The 25850-nt window shown below is 45.7% G+C and overlaps 1 protein-coding gene across 5 annotated transcripts in view; it reads left to right on the top strand.

The window, feature by feature from the left end:
- The window catches only part of MOV10L1 (Mov10 like RNA helicase 1), a 71000-nt gene that overhangs the window by 20606 nt on the left and 24544 nt on the right, over positions 1-25850 (top strand). For all 5 annotated transcript variants that reach the window (XM_024352585.2, XM_024352586.3, XM_063808030.1 and 2 more), the window contains exons 6-15: positions 2706-2846; positions 3430-3671; positions 4163-4295; positions 6209-6403; positions 9553-9667; positions 14438-14615; positions 15250-15320; positions 17452-17543; positions 23095-23153; positions 23620-23720. In XM_024352585.2, coding sequence (XP_024208353.1) covers positions 2706-2846; positions 3430-3671; positions 4163-4295; positions 6209-6403; positions 9553-9667; positions 14438-14615; positions 15250-15320; positions 17452-17543; positions 23095-23153; positions 23620-23720 — 1327 coding nt within the window. The remainder of the gene's footprint in view (positions 1-2705; positions 2847-3429; positions 3672-4162; positions 4296-6208; positions 6404-9552; positions 9668-14437; positions 14616-15249; positions 15321-17451; positions 17544-23094; positions 23154-23619; positions 23721-25850) is intronic.

A 25850-nucleotide genomic window follows, 5' to 3' on the forward strand; every position in this document is an offset into this window, starting at 1 on the left:
CCAATTAAAAAAAAAATTATTAGATTTCCTGTATCTGTGTTCTTCTTTGTGTGCTAGCCATGACGAGGCTTCCGCGAGCTCCCTACTTGTGGGGCAGCCCCAGCTCTGACCCACCCCCTCCCTGCCTGCCTTTCCTCCTATAACCAAAAGGTATGTGAGACAGGTCCCAATCAAGTTAGAAGTTCACTTTGCCAAGGTGAAAGACATGCCTGGGAAAAAGGACCACAAATCCACAGGAACCATCTGTGGTTCATGCCTTTTTCCAAAGATGATTTTGAGGCCTTCAATATTTAAAAGAGAAAAGTGGGCTGGAGGAGAAAGAGGGTGTGGTCACATGACTGAATACACATTTGCAAGAGGAAAGGAAAAGGAGCAGGGAGGGAGAGTCGGTTGTGTAAATCAGCACTTCGATGTAAGAGAAGGTAACATGGAGATGTTTAACCTTGTCTTGTAGCTCTCTGCTTGGGGACAAAGGAAAGGCAGCTTCTTTCATGACTCAGCTTCTGGCTGAGTTTTTTCCTTTTGGCATGGTGAGTGGGGTCCCAACTCTGTCTTTGCTTTTTTTTTTTTTTTTTTTTGAGACGGAGTCTCGCTCCGTCACCCAGGTTGGAGTGCAGTGGCGCGATCTCTGCTCACTGCAAGTTCCACCTCCTGGGTTCACGCCATTCACCCACCTCAGCCTCCTGAGTAGCTGGGACTATAGGCACCTGCCACCATGCCTGGCTAATTTTTTGTATTTTTAATAGAGACGGGGTTTCACCGTGTTAGCCAGGATGGTCTCAATCTCCTGACCTCATGATCCGCCCACCTCAGCCTCTCAAAATGCTGGGATTACAGGCGTGAGCCACCACACCCGGCCCTGAGTCTTTATTTTCTTTTCACACTCCTCACTCACCACCAGTGAGCTTCTGAGACATCTCCTCCATCAGTCCGCTTATTTTTGATCCCGATAGAATGCAGGTTCTGTTTGGGGAAAGCGTCTGCTTTCCAGCCCCATATCTGGTGCCTGGCTGGGCCTCTGGGTGCAGACAGACAGCCCTGTGTGAACTGAGCCACGGGGGTGTGCGGAGCAGTGCGCCCCATGTAAGGGAGCAGCCGGAGGGTGGACTCGGGGCTGTGGGAGGTGTTATGGGACAGGGCCTGGTGGGCTCAGCCTCCTAGGAGCCTTGCCCTTCGGCCCACTGGCAGATGCTTGTTTGGGTGCTCGGAGCCCAGTTCCCCCTCCCCACTGGACCACGCTTTCCTTTGGGAGGGTGCCTAGGGCCCATCCTGTGGGGCGTGGATGTGACGTGCACTGCTCCCGCTGCATCTGACCACAGAAGCCTGGGACGCACAGGAGCTCTGCTTTCAGTCCAGTCCGCTGAGCCTGGCGGTGCCGGGAAATAAGACCTGCACCTCCTCCCTATGTCTGAGTTGGACTCCTCAGGCTTCCTGTCTGTTCTCTGACCTCATCCTCAGGCAGAAGCTGTGGCATCCCATTCTTGCATCAGGCCCAGGAAGCATGGGCCTGAAGCGTGGCCTGGGGGTCTTCAGGGACTCACTAGGGCCGCTAAGGAGACAGCACAGCACGGAACCTGCGCTTTCCTTACTCTTTAGGCTAGTAATGCTTGAAAAAGACCTGTTTCTGCCCCAACAGCATTTCCCCACTGAGGCCTCCTGACCACAGAGTAGAAGCTGCTGGGGTGCGTGAGCCAGGGAAGCTGGGGTGCCTGTTCCTCAGCTTGTGGCCCTGGGTGGGGCAGCCCCTCTGCACTCTAGAAACAGATCATGTGCCAAGCGAGCTCCTGCTCTCCACTCAGCCCCACAGCCTTCCCACGGCAAGAGCTCCACAGCTTCTCCTGTGGGGGCTGAGCCACGCACTGGGCAGTCGCATCTGACGACTCCTTCCTGCAAAATCCCCACCCCGTCCATCAGCAACGCTGTGGACTCTCTGCCCCTGCACCTCCCTTGTCACACCTGGGCACACAGAGAAGAAAGAGCCAGACAGGCACCCGCCAGGAGGGGCTGCTCTGTAGCTGGGAACCTCACTGAGTTTGCAGCAGGGGCCAGAATTGTGGCGAGCCATTCTAGAGACCCCATTTTTTTAATGGTGCTGCGGACTGGGAAGTGGCATGAGGCAGGTTTACCTTCTGGAAAGAGCTTGTGGAGAGGCAGGGAGGAGAATCAAGCCTGTAGCATCAGTAGAAGAAGGGGAAGTAAGTGGGTCCATTTTTAGGGAAAGGTAAAATCTCATCTTCTCATTTTCTAAAGAGAAAAACTTCTCATTTCATTGTTTTCAAACACTTCAAAGCAACAAAACTCTTTCCAAAGCAAGTTTAGTGGAGCCCCAATAGGCAAGGCCCATGCTTCCCCCACCACCACCTTGGGAGGTGGCTGGAGAGAAGAGGACTGAGAATGCCACCCTAACCCTGCACTCTGAGCAGGAGGTAGGGGAGTGCTGGGGAGCACGTTCAGGACACCGTTCTCAGACTCCCTGCCTGTGGCTGTCCCCTGGGCTGCTCCCTTTTCTCTAGACTTTATGAAGTGCATCGTTCCCTTCCTTAGGGTTTGCCATCCTCCTTAGAAACCTCAGTCTGTGGAAGCCCTGCCTGTGGTGAGGTGGTCCTCTGAGTGCCCCCACCAGCAGTCTATCCTCAGGAGCGGAGGCAGGCGAGGAAGGGGTGGTGCTGCTGCAGAGGGATGTCTTTCTGGGGCTCTTTTTTCAGAGACGCCGCCCCTGTTCATGAGGCCACTCATTTCTATGGAACGATTTTGCTGAAGAACAAAGGTGATATTGAAGTTACACAGATGACGCATTTTGGAACCCTAAAGGAAGGAAGAAGTAAAACCATGGTGATCTGGATAGAGTGAGTTTGCCACTGAAACATTTTCTATAAAGCTACATTAATGGCTTTTACACTATGACTTAATAATTTCTGTAAAACCAACTTTACTTTGGTCATGTATTTTTTTCTTTATGAAGATCTTTTCTTTTTTTTTTTTTTTGAGACGGAGTCTCACTCTGTCGCCCTGGCTGGAGTGCGGTGGCACGATCTCGGCTCACTGCAACCTCCGCCTCCCGGGTTCACGCCATTCTCCTGCCTCAGCCTCCCGAGTAGCTGGGACTACAGGCGCCCGCCACCACGCCCAGCTAATTTTTTGTATTTTTAGTAGAGACGGGGTTTCACCGTGTTAGCCAGGATGGTCTGGAGCTCCTGACCTCGTGATCTGCCGCCTCAGCCTCCCAAAGTGCTGGGATTACAGGCGTGAGCCACCACGGCCGGCATGAAGATCTTTTCAAAATTTTTTACCCAAAAATGACCTTTTGACTTATATTCATAAGTGTATTTGCAGTCACCACTTCCTAGATTAGGTTCTGTGTTTTATGATAACTGAATATTTTGGTTTTAGAAATCCTGGCTGTGTTCATAGTTAATTGTATTTTTCCAGGAATAAAGGAGACATTCCTCAAAACTTAGTCAGCTGTAAACTGGCTGGCTGGGATAAATCTAAACAATTCAGATTCCAAATGCTGGATAAAGACCAGATGTGCCCCGTGGTATCTTTTGTTTCTGTTCCTGAGAAGGAGAATTCATCAGATGAAAATATTAATTCATTAAATAGTCACACAAAAAACAAAACCTCTCAGATGTCGGAGAGCAGTTTGGTGAACAACAGAGGAATCTCTCCAGGTAGTGGACGTTTCGGCTGTCACTGCGTGAGGTCGGGTGGGCTGGGGGCCGTGGGGTTGTGAGTTCTGGACAGAGGGCGGGCAGCAGGGGCCAGGACACCCGGCAGCTGCAGTGCTTTGTGCTCTGAGCTCTTCGGCTTCAGGCCCTTCTCTTGCTGACGAGGTTAGGGAGAGGGACAAAAAGCAGCTTGACAAATACCAAGAGGTGCTTCAGATGGCGGCCGGCTCCTGAGTACCTCGAAGCAGGGAAAGATTGCTGGGCACGCCGGGGCAGGCCTTCTATCCCAGCACTTGGTAGTCACAGCCCTCTCCTACTTCCAGCTGCTCTCTCTCTTTATGTTTTTCCAGCCACCATCTGAGGCTTTGCCCCGTGTTTTTGTGTGCATCTGTCTTTGTGTGTGTGAGAGAGTATTCATTTCCACTAAGCATGCCAGCACTGTTAGAGATAATTTACCTTTTGGTCTACTTTTGTATTAAAATTTTATTTCCCAGGTGATTGTACCTGTAAAGGAGAAAATGGAGAAAAAGACAACATTCTATCAAGGAAGCAGATGACAGAGCCTGAGCCTGGGGGGCTTGTCCCTCCAGGGGGAAAAACCTTCATTGTGGTCATCTGTGACGGAAAGTAAGGGCCTGGAGGTCTGGGGAGAGCCGCGTTTTTAAGTTTCTCTGATACTTCTAGGTTGGGTGTTATAAAAGGTACTCCTTTGTGGCAGGTGGATCACCTGAGACCAGGAGTTCGAAACTAGCCTGGCCACCATGGCAAAACCCCGCCTCTACTAAAAATACAAAAATTACTTGGGCCCCTGTAATCCTAGCTACTCAGGAGGCTGAGGCAGTAGAATCACTTAAATCCAGGTGACGGAGGGTGCAGTGAGCCAAGATCGCACGACTGCACTCCAGCCTGAGACGGAGCAAGACTCTGTCTCAAAAAAACAAAAAGGTACACCTGACGTCTTTGATGTGACAGAATCCTAAGAAAAAGCATTGGTCTAGAAGCTGGCTACCAAGTGTGACCCACCTGGGGCAATGGATCCTGTAACTTCGCACGACTCATGAGGGTCCTCACCAGATGGCCTCTCACCCTCACAAAGAAAACAGGGTGTCTCTGAGGCTCTCTGAGGCCTGAGCTCCCTGTGCTTCTGCTGTTCTGAGACATCACGTTGGCTCCTCTTCACTGCCTTGCCCGTGTTCCGCATAGCCAAGCCCTGGGACCTCGGTCATCTCCATCCCGTCACCTGGGCATTTGGCCAAGGCACGGACAGCACAGTGTGCTGAGGGAGGGGCAGGAAGGGCCCCTTCCTAGCTGGGATGCCAGACGCCAACCTTGAGCCCTTCGCTCTCCCTGGTGTGGTTGGTTACATCAGCTGACCAAACAGGCCCTGTCCTCCAGCTCCCTGTGTCCCTGCATCCCTGCCTAAGCTGCCCGACAGTGCGTGATAGCCTTCCAGCTGGGTGTCTAATTCTAAATTTTTTGAAAAACTTAAATCTGATTAAATCACAGCTCATCAACATCAAGCTGTGGGTGGCAAGTGCACAGTCAGCTGTGTGAGGTGCAGCCAGCTTCAATGCTTTTTTTTTTTTTTTTTTTTGACATTATGACAACATAGAAACAGGTTTTTTCAAAAAAGCCATAGGTGCTAACATGGTGAAACCCTGTCTCTACTAAAAATAAAAAAAATTAGCTGGGTGTGGTGGCGGGCATCTGTAGTCCCAGCTACTCAGGAGGCTGAGGCAGGAGAATGGCGTGAACCTGGGAGGCGGAGCTTGCAGTGAGCCGAGATCACGCCACTGCACTCCAGGCTGGGTGACAGAGCAAGACTCCGTCTCAAAAAAAAAAAAAAAAGCCATAGGTGGGCACAAAGTGTAGTGTGGATGATGTAGCCCCAGTTAGAGCCACAGCGAGGACTGGGCAGAAAGCACATTAGATATAGTACCTATTTTTGGTCATGTCATAAAATTCTGACTTAAAATTGGGAATATCAAAAATTTTTCCTACTCTTTATGTGTTAGGATTACAAAAAAGACTATTGTAGATGCTTACTTTTTTTTTTTTTTTTTTTTTGAGACAGGGTCTCACTCTGTTGCCCAGGCTGGAGTGCAGAGGCATGATCACAGCTCACTGCAGCCTCCACCTCCCTAGGCTCCCACCTCAGCCTCCCGAGTAGCTGGAACCACAGGCACACGCCTCCATGTCCGGCTAATTTGTGTATTTTTTGCAGAGACAGGTTCATCCTATATTGCCCAGGCTGGTCTCAAACTCCTGGGCTCAAGCGATCTGCCCGCCTCAGTCTTCCAAAGTGCTGGGATTACAGGCCTGAGCCACCACACCGGGCCTGTAGGTGCTTAATTTTATCTTGAGAAAATATTAATTACATAGCTTATTTTAGAAGATCTCTTTTTTCTCTGTAAAAAGAATTATTGAAGACTAAAGATGACTCTTAACTCTGTCACTTTTCTTGTATGTACAAAGGAAAATTGTGTTGACTGCCTATCTTATTTATGACTAAAACTAAATTTCATTTTGTTTTTTTCAAGAAATCCTGGCCGCTGCAAGGAGCTCCTTTTGCTTTGTTTTTCCGATTTCCTAATTGGGCGATACCTTGAAGTAAATGTTATCAGTGGGGAGGAGTCACTAATTGCTGCGCGCGAACCATTTTCTTGGAAAAAGCTTAAAAGTTCACAAGCGTTAACATCCGCAAAAACTACAGTTGTTGTGACCGCACAGAAAAGGTACCATAACTGAAATGAGTGTGGCTCTTGGTCTGGCAGTTTTATCTGTGAAGGAAAAGCGGACATGCACTGGCAAGTGGTGGCTACCACCTGGCTGGGGAGGTATAAAGGGGATGAAGCTGGGGTTCAAGCCTCTTTCCATGATTGAATTTGGGGGATGGGGTGCATTTCCACGGAGCTCTGAAGGTCAAGTTCTGTCTCTGCAGCTGCCCAGCAGCAGCGTGAAGCCCAAGGAAGACGGCCTTCACTCCCCCAAGCCCCACTCTGCTCTGGCAGTTCCAAGGTGGCTCTCAGAGCAGGCTGGCCTCACCCAGCTCCTGCCACCTCTCCCATCCTGACGAGGCCATGGTGTGTAGTGCACGGCATCCCCGTGTCATTCGCACTGGGGGCAACAGGATTGTGGGGTCACCTGAAGCCTGTTTGAAGATGTGGTACCACTTAAGAATGAAGTTAGGAGAAGCAGTGTGTGATCTGGGACTTGTGGCTGGGAACATAGGGACCACCCAGATTTTAACTGGAGGGTAGTCTCAGGAAGGCACTTCACATCCACGTGTTCTCTTCTGTAGTTATAAAACGAAAAAGCCCTGAATAGCAGGCTTTTTAAAGTGTAATGACTTTGTCCCGTGTGATGTGACTTTTCCTCCATCGGCTATAATAACTGATGGGTTTGAGCTCTGCTACTACCCCAGACCTCCCTGAGGGTGAGGTGGGTCACTTTTCTAATACTGAAAGATTCTGAATTTCAAATCACGTGTTGCCCCAGTTACAGTTCAAGATGAGGGATTATGGACTTCTACTTAGTTGCAGACTAAAGGGAAAACCTGTTACCAGGGAAGAATATCATGTGGTTGTTTACCTTTTAAGGTTAGACCATTGTTTGAATCATAGCACCACCACCAAGAAGCTGTGTGACCTTGGGCAAGTTTCTTAACCACTCTGAGCCTTGTTCTCATTGGTAAAATGATAGTCCCTGCCTCGTGTGGTTTGAAGATTGAATGAGGTCAGGCATGTAAAATGTGCAGTTTTCTGGCACAAAGCAATCACTCAGTAAGCGAATAAGCAGTCATGATCCCTGGGCATATTATTATTGAGAAAAAGGGGCTCACTGCCTGATGCACTAGGGGCCATTGCTACGACAGTGGGTTTCTGAGAAAAGAAAAGCTTTGTATTGAAAACCAACCCCCAAGGAGACAGGAGTCAAGCTCAAATGTGTCTCTCTCTGCTGGCTTTAAGGCAGTAATTTTGTCAGAAAACGTTTAGTGGGTAGAATCTGGGATTAATAGGTGGTTGGTGGAAGGAAAAGGGAGGTCTGGAAAGGCCTTGGGTGTGCGTAGTTACCTCTTCATGCCACCTCATGGGTCACATGTGCCAGTTCGGAGGGAGTTCGCATGAAACACGGTGGGAATCCAGGCTGTGATGTCAGTAAGCTCTGCACAAACTCCAGTTGTCCATCTTGGTTCCAGCTGATCTCAGCCAGTCCTTTGATGTCATAAGCAGGGGGAGACTCAGCATTGGAGTTGTTTCTTATCACCCATTCTGCAGGCTCAAGAATTTCTGTTAGTCATCGGTTTCTTTAACTCTTTGGGGCACAGTTTCAACATCAAGGGGCTGTAGGGATGTAACCCAGAAAAGGAGCAGGAAAGTCCCTCGGCTGCCAGGCAGAGCAGAGTCCCCGAGGATCGAGTTTTAATGACAGGAGCCTTGGAGGATCCCTGGTTCTCATCTAGTGACACACCAAGCAGCTTTCTAGTTATCATTTGGCTTAACAGAAAGAGTGAAATACACAGAGCAACAGCCACAAGGATTTTAACCCCCTGGTCAGTTACTTCCCCGTGAATATTAACATATTGTGTGGGAGCGTATCTAAAACAAGGACATCAGTTTCCTGCCACTCAGGTTAGTGACCCAGAGTGCCTGACCCGGGTTGGCTCGAGCACACCTGGAGCACCAGGTGTCTGGACCTGCCCACGCGGGCATTGGCGGGTGCCTGCTTCCAGAGCTGTCCATCCGTGGCCGCCTGTCACAGGTCCTGCACTTCCTGCTAGGACCCCCAGTGCCAGGCAACTTTGGCTCTTAGCTAGAGCAGAGTGTTCACTTAGCAGATCTGTTCTGGGGGGCTCTGTAGGCCAGCACATTCCCAGCCAAGTTTCTAGCCACCCATCATGGTAGGAACCACATTTTGTTAATCCAGCGTGTCTGTTGAGGCCACATGGTTCTGTTAGCTGTTCAGGCTGTTGACCTAAGCCTGTAGTGATCATCCTGGTTTCCCTTTACCTTGTTCGTGTTAGTAATCAATGCTTTCCAAATACACCTCGCATGTGAGCGCTGACATAGCCCTCGGCACAAACCATGGGGAATGTCTTCACCCCGTTTCTCCTGTTGAGGGCTGAGCCAGTGGAACCCAAATTGAGATGACAGTGAATGGAATACGGAGAGCAATGTGGGCTTCTCTCTTGGGTGAGACTGCACTGAAATGGATTGCTGGGAGGGAATGAGGGATAAAGGCCCAACCAACATCCTTATTTGCTGAGTTGTGGTTTATCGACCTCACTCTGACTTTTCGTTTCCCTGTTCTCTCCTGGCTTCTCCTCTCCTGTCTGTCCCTTTCCCATTGTTTCTGTTGCTGCATTGGGCTTGCCTCCAGAGCAGCGATGTTCTTCATCCTGAACAAACTGAATTTCCCCAGAGAAACCACAGGCTGGGAAACAAAACAAAAACAAATTGAAGGCAGGACCCAGACAGAGCAGCCTTTTCCTAATGTGTGCTTTGCAGGGATAGGCCCAGGTGGAGTCCTGATGTCAAATATAGTAGGAAGAGCTTAGCTCATAGAATGTTAAAAACAGCTGTTTCCAAACTCCTGGTTCCAGGAGATTCTGGGGGTTCCAGCCCTGTTTTCCCACAGCCTGTGCAGCTACACTTACCTGTTTACAAATAGTAGAGCACTTGTGGGAACTGTTTGAGGAAAGGATCCCAGAGCTAAAACGAAAGCTTCAAACCACTGCCTTAGACCAGCTATTCATATATCAGTTCTTCTCAGGAAATGGATGGACTTTGGTCTTCCTAAAATAGGAAAGGATGTTTAGGTAAGAATGTCTAGTGATACCTGGTGATAAAGACTTGTTTTTAACTTGTGAACTTAATTTTTTAAGGAACTCAAGACGACAACTTCCAAGTTTTCTTCCCCAATATCCAATCCCAGATAGACTTAGAAAATGTGTGGAACAAAAAATTGACATCCTGACTTTCCAGCCATTACTTGCAGAGGTAGGAAGTGTCTGATGGCCTGTGGGGTGTTGGCATCTTCTAATGCTCTTGTTTTCTGACAAAGCCAGGAGGTTCCTTCTCAGGTTCAGACCTTCATCTGGCTTGTTTTCTTCACAGGTAGCTGGGATAACGAGGGTCACTGCCTGGCCGTGAGGGATGAGGCACCATAGCACTCACGCTGCCAGACCTGCTGTACACCAGGGGCTGGCATCCCACAGCCTCACTGGGGGTCACACACAGGGCCTTTGGGGTCTGGAGCAGAAGAACTGAGGGATACCTCTGCCATCAGCGTGGCCTCTCTCGCTAGACTAGGAAGCCTTTGTTATGAGCAAGAAGTGTTCTAGCCTTTTACCATCATCCTGACAGAGCCAGCAGGGCGAGGGTCCAGGGGAGGAGAGCCCAGGTCCCCACCCACATGGGAGACAGAGGAGCACGTTCTGAGTGGGGTGGGTGGAGAAGAAAAGTTCAAGAAGGAAGAAAAGTCTATAAATTTGGCAGTTTGAGGGGAGAACATTGCCCTTTGTCCAGGAGGGTTTTTTTCTGTAGGGGTTTGAGGTGTTCTGAGAGTCCCCAGCTAAACTGGAGTTCCAGTGCCAGAGCAGCTGGCAGCCCTGTCCTAAGGAGAATGAAGGGAATGGGACCTAGGTGTTCACCATGCGCCCTTCAGGGGATCCTTTCCAAATACACCTGCTTGTTTAAAAAAATGTCCTTGTTTTACCAGGAGGACAGCTGATGCCCCATGACCGGGGTTCCTCACACAGGAAACTTATTCTGGCAGACGCCCCAGTGGCTCTCGTCTGACCTGTATCCAGGTTATGCCTGCCTGATCATCTGGCACTGGGAGCCCAAACTTATGTTCCCCAATGCCAGGGAAAAGCCGGCCTGGGCAGTGCTGGGTTCTTAGGATGGAAGGCGCAAATTCAATCCACTGCCGTGATAGAAACAAGTTCAGATGTGTTTTACTCACAGATCCTGGGCAGGGAGGATGCCATGAGTCGGGAGCGCAGTCCTCTGTCCCCCAGTCACTTTGAGTTTGTAGGCAAATGCCTGAATGGTTCATCGAGGTGGCAGAAAAAGCTGGACCTGGGTCTGCTAGGATGGAGAGGTGCTCCTCAGCTCCTCCCTCGGGACCCAGGTCTGCTGGGCTTGGAGGGTGCTCCTCAGTTCCTTCCACAGGCCACCGACTTGATGTTTTGGTGCTGCAGCTTTGTAGTAAGTTTTGAAATCAGGAAATTTGAGTCCTCCAGCTTTGTTGTTCTTTGGCAGAATTTATTTTGCTTTTCAAGATCTTTTATACAAATTTTAAGATGCATTTTTCTATTTCTGCAAAATATAGCATTGGAATTTTTTTTCTCCCGAGACGAGGTCTCACTACATTGCCCAGGCTGGTCTCAAACTCCTGGCCTGAAGTATTCCTCCCGCCTCAGCCTCCCAAAGTGCTTGGGATTACAGGTGTGAGCCACTGCACCCGGCCTGTCATTGGAATTTTGATGGGAATTGCATTGAATCTGTAGATTGCGTTGGTTAGTATGGACATTTTAACAATAGTGAATCCTCCAGGCTATGAACATGGAATGTGTTAACATTTATTTATGTCTTCTTTAATTTCTTACAGCAGTGTTTTGTCATTTTCTCTGTATATGTTTTTCACTTCTTTGGTTAAATTAATTTGTAAGTATTTTATTATTTTTGCTGCTGTTGTAAATACATTGCTCTCATAGCTTCCTTTTCAGATTCTTCAGTGTTGTTTAGAAATGAAGATAATTTTTGTCCTTTGATTTTGTACCCTGCTACTTTGCTGAATTTATTTATTCTAACTGTTTTTTGTGGAATCTTTTAGAGTTTTCTACATATAAAATTATGCATGCCATCTGCAAACAGATAATTTTATTTCTTCCTTTCCAATTTAGATGCCTTTCATTTCCTTTTCTTGCCTAATTGCTCTGGCTAGAACTTCTAGTACCATGATGAATAGCAGTGGTGAAAGCAGGCATCCTTCCCTTGGAAGTTCCTGATCTTATGGGAAAAGCTTTCAGTCTTTCACCATTGAGTATGATGTTAACAGTGGGTTTTTCATATATGACTTTTATCATTTTGAGGTGATGGTTTTCTTTCTTTCTTTCTTTTCTTTTCTTTCTTTTTCTTCTTTTCCTTTTTCTCTTTTTTATTTATTTATTTATTTTTTTTTTGAGACAGGCTTTCCTGTCGCCCAGGCTGGAGTGCAGTGGCACAATCACAGCTCACAGCTGTGACTGCAGCAGCACACCACCATGCCCGGCTAACTTTTGTATATCATAGAGACAGGGTCTTACAATCCTCCCGCCTTGGCCTCCCAAAGTGTTGGAATTACAGGCAAGTATGGGTGTGAGCCACCACACCCAGCCTGATTTTCTTCTCTTCCTAGTTTGTTAAACGTTATCATGAAAGGGTGTTAAATTTTGTCAGATGCTAGCTGGGTGTGATGGCATGCATCTGTAATCCCAGCTACGTGGGAGGCGCTTGAGCCCAAGAGGCAGAGGTTGCGGTGAGCTGAGATCGCGCCATTGCACTCCAGCCTTGGTGACAGAGGGAAACTCCTGTCTCAAAAAAAAAAAAAAAAAAAATTCAATTGCTTTTTCTGTATTGAGATGATCATATGATTTTTTTTCCTTCTGTTAATGTGTATTGCTACAGTAATTGATTTTCAAATGTTGAACTATCCTTGCATTCCAGGAATAAATTCCACTTGATCATAGCATGTAATCCCTTTATTTTATATATGTTTTTTGAGACAGGGTCTCGCTGTGTTGCCCAGGCTGGAGTGCAATGGCTCAGTCACTGCTCACTGCAGCCTCGAGCTCCTGGGCTCAAGCAATCCTCCCACCTCAGTCTCCCGAGTAACTGGGACTACAGGAATGAGCCACCACACCCAGCTAATCCTTTTCATATGCTGCTGAATTTTGTGTGCTAGTATCGTGTTGAGGATTTTTTCATCAGTGTTCATATTGGTCTGTAGTTTTCTTTTCCTGAAGTGTCTCTGTCTGGCTTTGGGATCAGGGTAATGCTGGCCTCATAAGAATAAGTCAGAGAGTATTCCCTCCTCTTGAATTTTTTGGAAAAGTTTGAGGAAGATTGGTATTAGTTAGTCTTCAAATGTTTGGTAGAATTTAGCTATGGAGCCATCAGGTCCTGGGGTTTTCCTTTTCAGAATATTTATTACTGCTTTAATATCCTTAGTAGTAATTGGTCTATTCAGATTTTCTTTCTTCATGGTTTAGTCTTGGTAGGTTTTGTGTTTCTAGGAATTTGTCCGTTTCATCTGGGTATTGGTATACAATTGCTCATACTCTTATAATCCTTTTTATTTCCGTAGATTCTGTAGTAAAGTTCCCACTCTCCTATCTTATTTTAGTAATGTATGTCTTTCCCTTTTTTCTAGTTAATCTACTAAAAGTCTGTCAATTTTGTTGATCTTTTTGGAGAACCAACTTTTTGTTTTCCTGGTTTTCTGTATTGTTTTTCAGTTCTCTCTTTTGTTCATCTCTCCTCTAATCTTTATTTCCTTCCTTCTGCTATCTTTGGGTTTAGTTTGTTCTCCTTTGTCTAATTCCTTGCAGTGCTCATGGGAATCAGTGCTCATAGTCACAAATTCCCTCAGCACTGCTTGTGCTGCTCCCATAAGTCTTGCTGTATTGTGTTTTTGTTTTTATTCATCTCCTGAGTATTTTTTAGTTTTTCTTATGGGGTTCTTTTGCTTTAATTCTTATCTTTGCTCTTTTGCACATAACGTTTTTTCTTAGCTGCTTTTAAGATTCTCTCTTTTATCACTGATATTAATAGATTTGGTTTACGATGTGTGGTGGTAGAGATTCTTTTCTTCCTGTTCTTGTGCTTGGGGTTCATTGGGATTCTTGAATATGCGGCCTTGAGTTTTCTTCAGATTTGGAAATTTTCAGCCACCGTGTGTTCAGACGCACTTTCTGCCCTCCCACTTTCCAATTCCGGGCAGGCTGCTGTGGGTTTTCCCCCACCTCATGCTGAGGCCCTGGTCTGGCCCCTCAATGGGTTTTGCAGGATGGTGTCTCATGCATTCCTCAGTGCTGAGCTGATGGTCCCGAGTGGGTCCCCTGACCCTCTCCAGACCACTCTGTGCTGCTTGCTCTTCCCAGCGCTCAGCCCCACAGATCAGAGCTCCTCTCCTTAGAGACCATGCAGCATCCCTGGGTCCTCTGTGCTGGGGCCTAGGAGCTCTGTTCAGGCACAGGTGGATCAGTCATGGGGCCCCCATGGATTGTTTCCCCAGTCTTGGGATCACAATCCTTTGCTGCGTGATGTTCATTGTTTAAACACCATCGTTTCTTATTTCTCTGTCTCTTTTTTTTCAGGTAGAAGGGTAAATCTGGTCCTTGTTAGTCCACCTTGGCCAGACCTGGAAGTTTGTCCTTTTTTCACAGATGTCTGTGGAAGCCAAATTCTGCCTTCCCAGAATTAACGTGGACAACCTGAAAAAGAGCAGGGAGGGTGGACAGGAGTGGGCAGTGCAGGGAGGGACACCGCCAGCTGGAGCCCCACGGCCTCATGCCAAAGGCCAGGGAGTGTGCTGGAGCCCCATGGCCCTCGTGCTGAAGGCCGGGGAACTTACTGAGGCACCTGCAGACTCCTGTGAGGATCGCCCCACCTGGGGGGCCATCTGCTGAACCGGAGCTGTTGGAACTTTCCTGCTCCGGAGCTGCTACTTTCCAGAGTGCTGCTGAGCTGTTGCTGACTTTATAACATTTGGGTGTTTTCCAGCTTCTGAACATGTCAAATTACAAGGAGAAGTTTTCGACTTTGCTGTGGCTTGAGGAGATTTATGCAGAAATGGAACTGAAAGAGTATAACATGAGCGGGATCATCTTAAGAAGGAATGGGGATCTGCTGGTTCTGGAGGTCCCAGGGTTGGCCGAAGGGAGGCCTTCTCTCTACACAGGTGTGTTTGTTACTCATATGCTTCCCTGGGTGGACTAGCAGAGAAACCATACTTGAGAGAAGATACTCTTTAACTGGCAATATGACAGTCACATTATCACATTTTCTTTCTTTTGGGTTAGAATTTCACTAAAAATCAGCAACCGATGTACATCAAGCATGTTTCTTTGTTGTATTTCATTATTTGTAAGCAGTTGACCCCAGTAATGTTTTTGTTTGTTTGTTTGTTTGTTTTTTGAGATGGAGTCTCGCTGTGTCGCCCAGGCTGGAGTGCAGTGGCGCGGTCTCAGCTCATTGCAACCTCTGCCTCCCGGGTTCACGCCGTTCTCCTGCCTTAGCCTCCCGAGTAGCTGGAACTACAGGCGCCCGCCACCACGCCCGGCTGATTTTTTTTTTTTGTATTTTTAGTAGAGATGGGGTTTCGCCGTGTTAGCCAGGATGGTCTCGATCCCCTGACCTTGTGATCCGCCCGCCTCGGCCTCTCAAAGTGCTGGGATTACAGGCATGAGCCACTGCACCCAGCCTGACCCCAGTAACGTTTTATTGAACCTCCTCAGTGTTGGATTTTATAGGACAGCACAGAAATTTGTGATTTTGCGTTAGCTTTAAACATGGTAATATATTTTTTTAACTAGGTGATAAACTGATTTTAAAAACTCAAGAGTACAATGGACATGCCATCGAATACATCAGCTACGTGACTGAGGTGAGAGCACTCTCTCTTAATGAGTTTGTGTTAGACACACCCTTCTGACCGGTTGGAAAGGTAACGTTCTCCCCACGGCTCTTGGGGAGATGCTCCCATATGCATTGGCTATTTTGGAAAATGTCAAGATACAGTGAATCTTTAAATAATTTTTGATGCATAAAGGAAACTTAATACTATAATTTTCAACCATGTAAAACATATTTATCTTTTAGGTTATATGTAAGTCATGAGGTTTGCGTTGAGTTGTATTTGCGCATTCTGAATGTATTCCAGAAGAGCTTGCAGAGTGGAGGCCTTGAAAGGAAAAATACACCTATGAGTTTGCAGCTCTGATGTTTGTGTGAAGGTGGTTTTTTTGGCTTTGAGTAGCTCCTGGTGCTCCAGATGGTTCTGCATGGGGTGGTCTGTGACTCTTGGGCTGGACTTTACTGGTCATGTACTGAGCATAGCACTGGGAGTGATACTGGGATCTGCATGAGAAGGGAGGTGCTCTATCTGTGCATCAGAGAAGATGAAGCCACACATTACTTAATGTAGAAAACTTGAAGGGAGAATGCCAGAGCCTTTACTGTCAGAAGGAAGAAGGGCTGAGAGAACTAGAAGAGCCTGGTAAGGATCTGGAGAAGAGGCAGCTTCCGACCTTTGATGCCACAGTCACTCTGTGCTACACCTTCATGCAGGGTCCATGCTGTGGCTGATTTCACAGAGTGGGATATTTCCCAGAAGACAACATCTTGGCAGGATTTCAGAGATTTTGTAATGACTTAGGCCATCGCCTGTGGACTGAGATGTGAGACACGAGTGACATGACCTCGCCAGCTCTCCATTACCCACCTTTGCTGTTGACCAAGTTGACATGAGGAGCCCAAGATGGCCGAGTGACCATCTTAGCCTCCTAGACCAGCTGTGCCAAGAAAGGAAGCTTTGCATACTGAAACCTCCAAAGAAGCAGAGCCAGAGATCTCAGGAGGAAGGCACCTGCCTGCCTCCACCCCTGGTTCCTGAGCCATATGGCCGGGCCTCCATGCCATTGATCAAACCCTGGCATCTGAAATGACCTTCCGTATCCTTTTTAGCTCCAAAAATTATTTTCATCTTTTCAGGCTTTCTTGGATGCCACCTGCACCTGTTCTCAAGTAGACTAATGCATGTCTCCTGTGTATAGTCAGGACTTGGTCTGTCTTCCTCATCCTCAGGGGAAACGATCCCATGGCCCTGTACCACTGTTGCTTCCCTTCCTCCCAGAGCTGGAAGCCATCCCAGGGCGTAGCTTCCCGACTCTCTGCTGGTGTCAGCCCTGACCCTCAGGAAACTCACCCTACCAGGAGAAGAGCTTGAGCTCCTTTTCAGATCAGGGCTTTCCTTCTTATTTTTCTACCCATACTGTCTAGGAAAGAATATGCAGAACTGATCATGCAGGATCTTGCTTTAGCTGGAGGGCTTTTCTACTAAAAGGAGAAGTCTTGTAATGACTGTTTTTTGTTTTTTGTTTTTTTTTTTTTTGAGATGGATTCTCACTCTGTCACCCAGCCTGGAGTACAGTGGTACGATCTTGGCTCACTGCAACCTCCGCCTCCCAGGTTCAAGAGATTCTCCTGCCTCAGCCTCCCAAGTAGCTGGGATTACAGGTGCCCAGCACCACGCCTGGCTCCTTTTTCTATTTTTAGTGGAGATGGTTTTGCCCCGTTGGCCAGGCTGGTCTCAAACTCCTGACCTCAAGGTGATCCGCCCACCTTGGCCTCCCAAAGTGCTGGGATTACAGGTGTGAGCCACCGCACCCAGCAGACCTTCTTATCGAGGCTTCCTTACAGTAGGTAACACTTGGCTACCCTTGTGGTGGTTTTGTTTGTGTCCTATGGAGTCAGTGACCTCCCACACATTCTCTATTCTTAGAGCCTTAGGAGAGGCTACAGCCAAGTGAGTAGAAGTTCAGTAAGTATAAGTGTGTAGTGATCCATTTCCTCTTGTTTGTATAATCGAATGGCATAATGATTTAATCCTTTTCAACTAATTTTGCAGATATCAAATTTTAGCTCAGAGCTATAGAATGAATTTTTGATGATGTATTGCTAGATAAAGATATCACATTATTTCAAGAAATCAGGTATATTGTTTGTTTCTTTTTTAGATTCATGAAGAAGATGTAACTCTTAAAATTAATCCAGAATTTGAACAAGCCTATAACTTTGAACCTATGGATGTGGAATTTACATATAATAGGTAATGCTTTTAGTGAGTCTTCTTTCAAATGTCTTTTGTTTGTTTGTTTGTTTGTTTTTGAGACAGGGTCTCATTCTGTTGCCCAGGCTGGATTGCAGTGGCGCAATCTCGGCTCACTGCAACCTCCGCCTCCCAGGTTCAAGCGATTCTCCTGCGTCGGCCTCCCAAGTAGCTGGGACTACAGGTGCCCGCCACCACGCCTGGCTAATTTTTGTATTTTTAGTAGAGGCAGTGTTTCACCATATTGGCCAGGCTGGTCTTGAACTCCTGACCTTGTGATACGCTTGCCTTGGCCTCCCAAAGTGCTGGGATTACAGGCATGAGTCACCACGCCCGGCCATCTTTTTTTTTTTTTAATAGAGATGGGGTCCCAGGCTGATCATAAACTCCTAGGCTCAAGCGATCCTCCTGCCTCAGCCTCCCAAAGTTTTGGGAGTATAGGTACGAGGCACCATGCCCAGTTAATTTGTCTCTTTATCTTTAATTGGACGGTCTTCTCTTGAGTATGTCTGTTGACATCTAAGTAGTGACGTAGGAGCCCCCACCATGCCTGTGGTTGACGTGTATAGGCCTTGTGGATGGAAGTGGGCCCCTACAGCATTTTTGCATACCCCGTGTTTCTAGCTTTATTATCAACTATTTTTTGAGATATAAAGGTGCATACATTTGCATGTTCATTCTTTCCCAGATCTCATGTGCACTGGATCTTTGGTTCATGCCTCACTGTCACCGTCAGCTACCAGCTCCTTACTTTTATTTGTTTTCTTGTCGGATGAGGGGTGCTGTGACCTGGCACCCAGCTGGCTTTTTCTTCCTCCACAAAACCATTAACTAGTCATGCACAAAAAATGTATTCTTCAGTTTTAATTCTTTTGAACTTTAGAAAAGGAGTAACTTGCTGTATTTGGTTCCTAGGAGTCGAGATTTTCACTAAACATTGTGTTCCTGAGATGTCTCCGTGTTGTTGTAACTGCTGTTCATTGGTTTGCGGTTGTGTGAATACCCACTGTTTTTCTGTTGGTGGACATCTTCATTGTTTGCTGTTACGATTGTTTGCTGCTGTTCCTAGAGCTGCTGTGTATGTAGGGGTGGGATTGCTGGGTTTGGGGTTTTTCCAGCTTTACAAGTGGTTGCATCAGTGACTTTCAGTATCCATGTGTATAACAGCCTGCTGATCGGTGCCCTTTCTGTAATCTGATTTTGTTCGACTTCCTAATTGGTGCCAGTCTGGTAGGTGTGTAATGCATCTCATGATGGTCTTGATTTACTTTTCTCTGACCTATTTACAAGGCTGAGAATCTTCTTGTTCGTGGGCCGTAAAATGTTCCTCTTCCATGAAATGCTTGCTTGTGTCTTTTGCCCTCTTTTTTATTGAGTAATTTATCCGATTTTCATTGTTGTGGGAGTCCTTTCTGTATTCCTTATGATAAACTATTCTTAGGTACATATCTTCTCCAGATTTGTTCCTTATCTTTTAGCTTTTTAAAAAGTATCTTTTAAGGCTGGGTGTGATGTAATCCCTAACACTTTGGGAGGCCAAGGCAGGTGGATCTCTTGAGGTCAGGAGTTCGAGACCAGCCTGGCCAACATGGAGAAACACTGTCTCTACTAAAAATACAAAACTTAGTGGGCATGATGGCACATGCCTGTAGTCCCAGCCACTTGGGAGGCTGAGGCAGGAGAATTGCTTGAACCCAGGAGGCGGAGGTTGCGGTGAGCTGAGATCATACTACTGCACTCCAGCCTGAGACAGAGCGAGACTCTGTCTCAAAAAATAAATAAATAAATAAATTTTATATATATATGTCTTTTTATTAACAGAAGGTGCTATTTTAATATAGTCAAATTTATCAAATTTTTTTAAATATTAGTGCTTTTTATGTCTGTCTGAGAAATCAGCAGTATTTGGGCTACAGCCAGATTGGAATGTGTTGAGAATGAATGAATGGACTACGGGGGAATGGAGAAATGTCGTTGATTCCTTTTTAAGGCATTTGCCGATGAAAGCAGGGAGGGCAGGATGGAGAGAGAGCGAGAGAAATTGGTGACCAAAGAGATACAGGAGGACCAGGAGGGGGTGCTTTTTGTTTGCTGTGCAAGATGAGAGACCCCAGCATGTGAGTGCCATGAGAAGACCCAGGAATGGGAAGGAAGGGGCAGCTGTGTTGGATGACGTGTGAGGGTTGGCTGGGACCACAGGGAGCAGCAGCGCTGGTAGAAGGCACACAGCCTCCATCATGGCAGCTAGAGAGACTGCAGCCGACGTCCAGGCCTGGACTCCTTGACCTGCTTTGACTCTGGAACAGAGCTGATTCTTGTAGTGTGAAGGGATATCTCGTTGTGGATTTAATTTGTATTTTTCTAATGACTAATGATGTTGAACATCTTTTCTTTTTTCTTTTTTTTGAGACGGAATCTCGTTCTGTTACCCAGGCTGGAGTGCAGTGGCACGATCTCGGCTCACTGCAAGCTCTGCCTTCCAGGTTCACGCCATTCTCCTGCCTCAGTCTCCCGAGTAGCTGGGACTACAGGTGCCCACCACCACGCCCGGCTAATTTTTTTTTTTTTTTTTTTTTTTTTTTGTATTTTTAGTAGAGACGGGGTTTCACTGTGTTAGCCAGAATGGTCTCAATCTCCTGACCTTGTGATCTGCCCACCTTGGCCTCCCAAAGTGCTGGGATTACAGGTGTGGGCCACCACACCCGGCTGCTGAACATCTTTTTATGTGCTTTTTTGCCATTTGTACAAAATACTTGTTGAAGTCCTTCCTCAAGTCTTTGGGCCCATTTTAAAAAATTATTTTCTCATGATTGAGTTTGCAGAGATGTTTGTATAGTTTCAGTACAGTGCTTTATCAGATATGTGTCTGTGCAAATATTTCCTCAGACTACAGCTTGTATTTTCATTGTTTTTATAGTGCCTTTTGAAATGCAGAAATTATTAATTTTGGTGAAGTCCAGTTTATGAATGTTTTCTTTCACAGATCTTTTAATGATGCATCTCAGAAATCTGTAACTAATTTGGATCTCAACGATTTTATCCTGTTTAGAAACTTGGCAGCTTTATCCTGTACATTTAGGATTATGATCTATCTCATTAAGCTTTGCAAATTGTTTGTGGGGTATGAATGGAAATTGGAGGGTGGAATGAACATCCAGTTGTCCAAGCATTATTTGATGAAAAAACTGCCCTTTCTCCAATGAATTACTATTGTACCTTTGTAAAAAAAAAAAAAAAAAAAAAAAAAAAATTCAGTTGACCAAATATTTGTTGATCTGTTTCTGAAGACTCTCTGTTGTGTTCCATTGTACACTTGTCTGTCTTGACACCAACATTACAGGGTCTTATTGTCTGTCTTAGTACACTCAGGCTGCATTAGCATAGCACCATAGATGGGGTGGCTTATAAACAACAGAAATGTATTTCTCATGCTCTGGAGGTCAGGAAGCCCAAGGTCAAGGCACCAGCAGGTTCAGTGTCCTGGTGAGACTGCTTCCTGGTTCGTAGGCGGCTGTCTTTTCCCTGTGTCCTCACGCAGCAGAAGGGATGGGAGAGCTCTCTGTGCTCCCTTGTGTAAGGGCACTAATTCCATTCATGAGGCCCCACCCTCATGACCTAATCACTTGCCAAAGGCCTCAACTCCTCATACCCAGTAACATCACATTGGGGATGAAGTTTCACCATACGAAGCTGGGGGGAACACAAACCTAGTGTATGATGTGTGCCTTTATGATAAGTCTCAAAATCAGGTAGTATCAAGCCTCCAACTTTGTTCCTTTTCAAGGTTGTCTGGCTGTTCCAGGTCTTTCTTCTTACATGGATTTTAGGTCATGTCAGTCTCTACAGAAAGCCTGTTGGGATTTTGATTGGGATTACATTGAACCTATGGGTCGGTTTAAGGGAGAATTGGAGAATTGAAATCTTAATAATAATGAGTCCTCCAGCCCTTGAAAATGGTATGTCTCTCCATTTATTTGCATCTGTTTTCATTTCTTTTAGCAATATTTTATACTTTTCAGTGTATAGGTCTTATATATCTTTTGTCAGAGTTATACCTATTTAAAATTTTTAAATGGCTGTTATAAACAGTAAATTTAACTTAAATTTCTAATTGCTTGTTTCTAGTATTTATAAAAAGCAATTGATTTTTGTATGTTTACCTTGTATCCTGCAAGTCTCCTAAACTGAATAGCTCCAGTAGCTTTTCCTAGAGTCTGTAGAATTTTCTACATATGTAATCATTCATTCAAAGAATGACAGTTTTAGGTTGGGTGTGGTGGTTCACGCCTGTAATCCCAGCACTGTGGGAGGCCAAGGCAGGCGGATCATCTGAGGTCAGGAGTTTGAGACCAGTCTGACCCACATGGGGAAACCCCATCTCTACTAAAAATACAAATAATCAGCCGGGCGTGGTAGTGGTCACCTGTAATCCCAGCTACTTGGGAGGCTGAGGCAGGAGAATCACTTGAACCCAGGAGGCGGAGGTTGCAGTGAGCCGAGATCACACTACTCATTCCAGCCTGGGTGACAGAGCAAGCCTCCGTCTGAAAAAAAAAAAAAAAAAAACCAAAGACAGTTTTACTTCTTCTTCTCTTATTTGGATGCTGTGTATTTGTTTTCCTTGCCTTCCTGCGCTGGTTGGAACTTGTGTGCCAGTGTGGAATAGAAGTGGTGGCAAGTGCTGCACTGGCTTCGTCCCTGGTCTTAGGGGCAGGGCTGTCAGTCCTGAGCGAGTTAGTACAGCGTGGGTGGTAGGTTCCGTAGTGGCCCTCTATCAGGTTGAGGAGATAGATTCTTATTTTAGTGAGTTTTTAATCAAGAATGGATATGGGGCCAAGTGTGGTGGCTTACACCTGTAATCCCAGCACTTTGAGAGGCTGAGGTGGGAGGATCACATGGGCCCAGGAATTTGAGGCTTCAGTGAGCTCTGACTGTGCCACTGCACTCCAGCCTAGGCAACAGAGCAGAGTCTCTTAAAAAAAAAAAAAAGAAAGAAAGAAAGAAAGAAAGAATGGGTGTGGGATTTTGTCCCATCCTTTTTTTTTTTTTTTTTTTTTTTTTGGCTTCTTTGGTATTCTCTAGTGGTTTTTACAAAAATTTTTTTAGACAGAGTCTCACTCTGTCACCCAGGCTGGAGTGCAGTGGTGCCATCTCAGCTTACTGCAACCTCTGCCTCCCAGGTTCAAGAGATTCTCATGCCTCAGCCTCCTGAGTAGCTGGGATTACAGGCGTGCACCACCACTATGCCTGGCTAATTTTTGTATTTTTAGTAGAGGCAGGGTTTCATCATGTTGGCCAGGCTGGTCTCGAACTCCTGACCTCAGATGATCCACCCACCTCGGCCTCCCAAAGTGCTGGGATTACACAGGTGAGCCACCGCGCCCATCCTCTCTAGTGTTTTTCTGTTCTCTATTTCATTGATTGTTGGATTGTTGCTGTGATTTTTTTATATTGACTTAAAGATTGTATCATAAAATTTTCATTACCTTATGCCAGCCTTAATATTTCTGAATGTAAGGTTAGTTATTTTATGTGGTTTTCTTTCCTGCAGGACCACAAGCAGACGGTGTCACTTTGCACTTGAACACGTCATCCACTTAGGTGTAAAAGGTATTATTTTTATAGAATGATAGTGTTACATCTTCACAGAGTATTTTTATAGGCTTCATGTAAAATTTTGTGTAAAATAGTCTCTTCAGTCATAATATTAGAAGTAAAACTTTTGTTATATTCATGTTTTTAGTTTTCTATCAAGTTTTAGTGTTTTCTTACTATTTCAACTTAGTGAATAACTAATAATAGCATGCTTAAATAACCGAAAATAAATTTATCTTGCTCGCTTTTCCCTTCATAAATGTAATTCATTTTTGTTTTTACAGATGCGCAAGTAAAGGGCTTTGTTGTGAAGAATATGCAGTACTAATAATGCTATAATTTAGAAACAGTATAACAGGCAGGTTAAGAAAGGAAGGGAATAGAATATTAATTGCTTTAGGGTCAGCCATAAACAACCTCTATTAATTTTTTTTTAGCTTTTTAGTTATACCCATGCTCTTACCATTTTTTGTTTTAAAAGTGTTGTTTCCAGAAGAAATTATTTTACAGTCTCCACAAGTGACGGGAAATTGGAACCATGCACAAGACACCAAAAGCAGTGGACAGTCCACCAGCAAAAAGGTAGTGCTCAGCAATGTGGCTGTCTCTACACAGGGGAGGGCTCAGCGACGTGGCTGTCTTTACATAGGGGGTGGCTCAGCGGCGTGACTGTCTCTACACAGGGGATGGCTCAGCGATGTGACTGTCTACACAGGGGGTGGGCGTTTCCTTCTCGGAGTATTAGCGCTTAGTTGACTGGAGTATTAGAGCAGTGTGGTTCACAAATAACTCAAAATTGCAGTTAAAATAAAGTGAACTAAAATATTCAAAAATAGATTTAGTGTAAAGTTTATATGCAAGGGCTAAGATGCAGGGCTAAGATGGCTACAATATATTAAATAGGGGAAGCAAAGTACAGATGTTTATATGACCTTAGAGTTGGGTTTTTTCTTTTTCTTTTTTCTTTTCTTTCTTTTTTTTTTTTGAGACAGAGTCTCGCTCTGTCACCCAGGCTGGAGTGCAGTGGTGCAATCTTGGCTCACTGCAACCTCTGCCTCCCAGATTCAAGTGATTCTCCTGTCTCAGTCTCCAGAGTAGCTAGGACTACAGGCATGTGCCGCCACACCCAGCTAATTTTTGTATTTTTAGTAGAAACAGAGTTTCACCATATTGGTCAGGCTGGTCTCGATCTCCTGATCTTGTGATCCACCCTCCGCTGCCTCCCAAAGTGCTGGAATTACAGGCGTGAGCCACCACACCCGGCCTTAGAGTTTTATTTTTAAATTATATGGTTTATGTGTACACTTAGGTACATTTATGTGATTGTGTATGCATGGAAAATGTCTGGAAGGATACACACCCCGCAAATTGTTAACATTTGCAAACTTTGTGAATGTTGCAAAGATATTTTATAAAAACTTCCAGGCCGGTCGCAGTGGCTCACGCCTGTAATCCCAGCACTTTGGGAGGCCGAGGCGGGCAGATCATGAGATCAGGAGTTCAAGACCAGCCTGGCCAAGATGGTGAAACCCTATCTCTACTAAAAATCCAAAAAATTAGCTGGGCATGATGGTGTACACCTGTAATCCCAGCTACTCAGGAGGCTGAGGCAGGAGAATCACTTGAACCCAGGAGGCAGAGGTTGCAGTGAGCCGAGATCACGCCACTGCACTCCAGCCTGGGCAATAGAGCGAGACTCCATCTCAAAAAAAAAAAAAAAAAAAAAGCTTCTATAATCCAGTCACTCCATAAATAGTAATATAGTGCCTATTACATGCTAGGTATTGTCCTGGGCTCTCAGTATATTTTTGTGAATACAATAGAAGTGGTTTTATTTATCTTCATGTTTCTAGTAACAAGAAAATCATCTGTGTCATGGTGGAGCTTACAACTTATTTTGTGCTATTCAAATTTGGTTTTATGAGCATGTTTTCAATGTATAACATGAATTTTTAAATTATATCTAATACTCAAAAATGCTCACCATTTTATAGTTCCTCCCCCAAAATGCAAAAATGATAGGTTTAGAATGGCTATACAATCATGGAAAATACGACAAATGAAGAAGCAAGAGGTTATCCTTGAAAGTCATCTGTGGCATATTTCATAGTTGATCTCTTTTTTGTTCTGCAAATAGAAAAGAGTCTTCCTTGGACAGTGCTTTTCTTCTCCGTCATCACCTCATTACTGGTTCATTCTACTGCCTGATTCTCGGGGAGAGTCTGTGGTGCAGATGGCATGTGAGATCAGGGAGGTGTTACTATTTAGGTGGGCACATTCCTAATTGACTGTAGGTTTTAAAATCTGAAACATTATCTTCTTATGGATTAACTAGATTGAAAATAAACTCAAGAATATTTCATATGTCAACCAAGATAGAATTTCAGGGACCAGATTTATCTTCCTTCCTGAAACAATAAAAAATCAGACAAACTATATGGAACAACAATTTCAGACATTAACATCAGCTATCATAGGACAGGGATTCCTGAGAGAGGAAACAAATGAGGTGACCTCATGGTTTTCCCAACTCACAGCCTTCTGAGAGTGTCTAGGCCAGAGACCACCAAGAGGGAGCCCAGGCGGAGTGCAGTGACCTGAGTACAGAGACAGCATTTGGAAGGGTGGGGAGGACAAGGGGGATAAAGCTGACAGAGTAGAGTGCTGGGGAGAGGGCAGGGGACAGAGAGCAGCTGGGCACCTACAGAGATT

The sequence above is a fragment of the Pan troglodytes genome, chromosome 23 (genome assembly GCF_028858775.2).
Source record: "Pan troglodytes isolate AG18354 chromosome 23, NHGRI_mPanTro3-v2.0_pri, whole genome shotgun sequence".
Taxonomy (NCBI): domain Eukaryota; kingdom Metazoa; phylum Chordata; class Mammalia; order Primates; family Hominidae; genus Pan; species Pan troglodytes.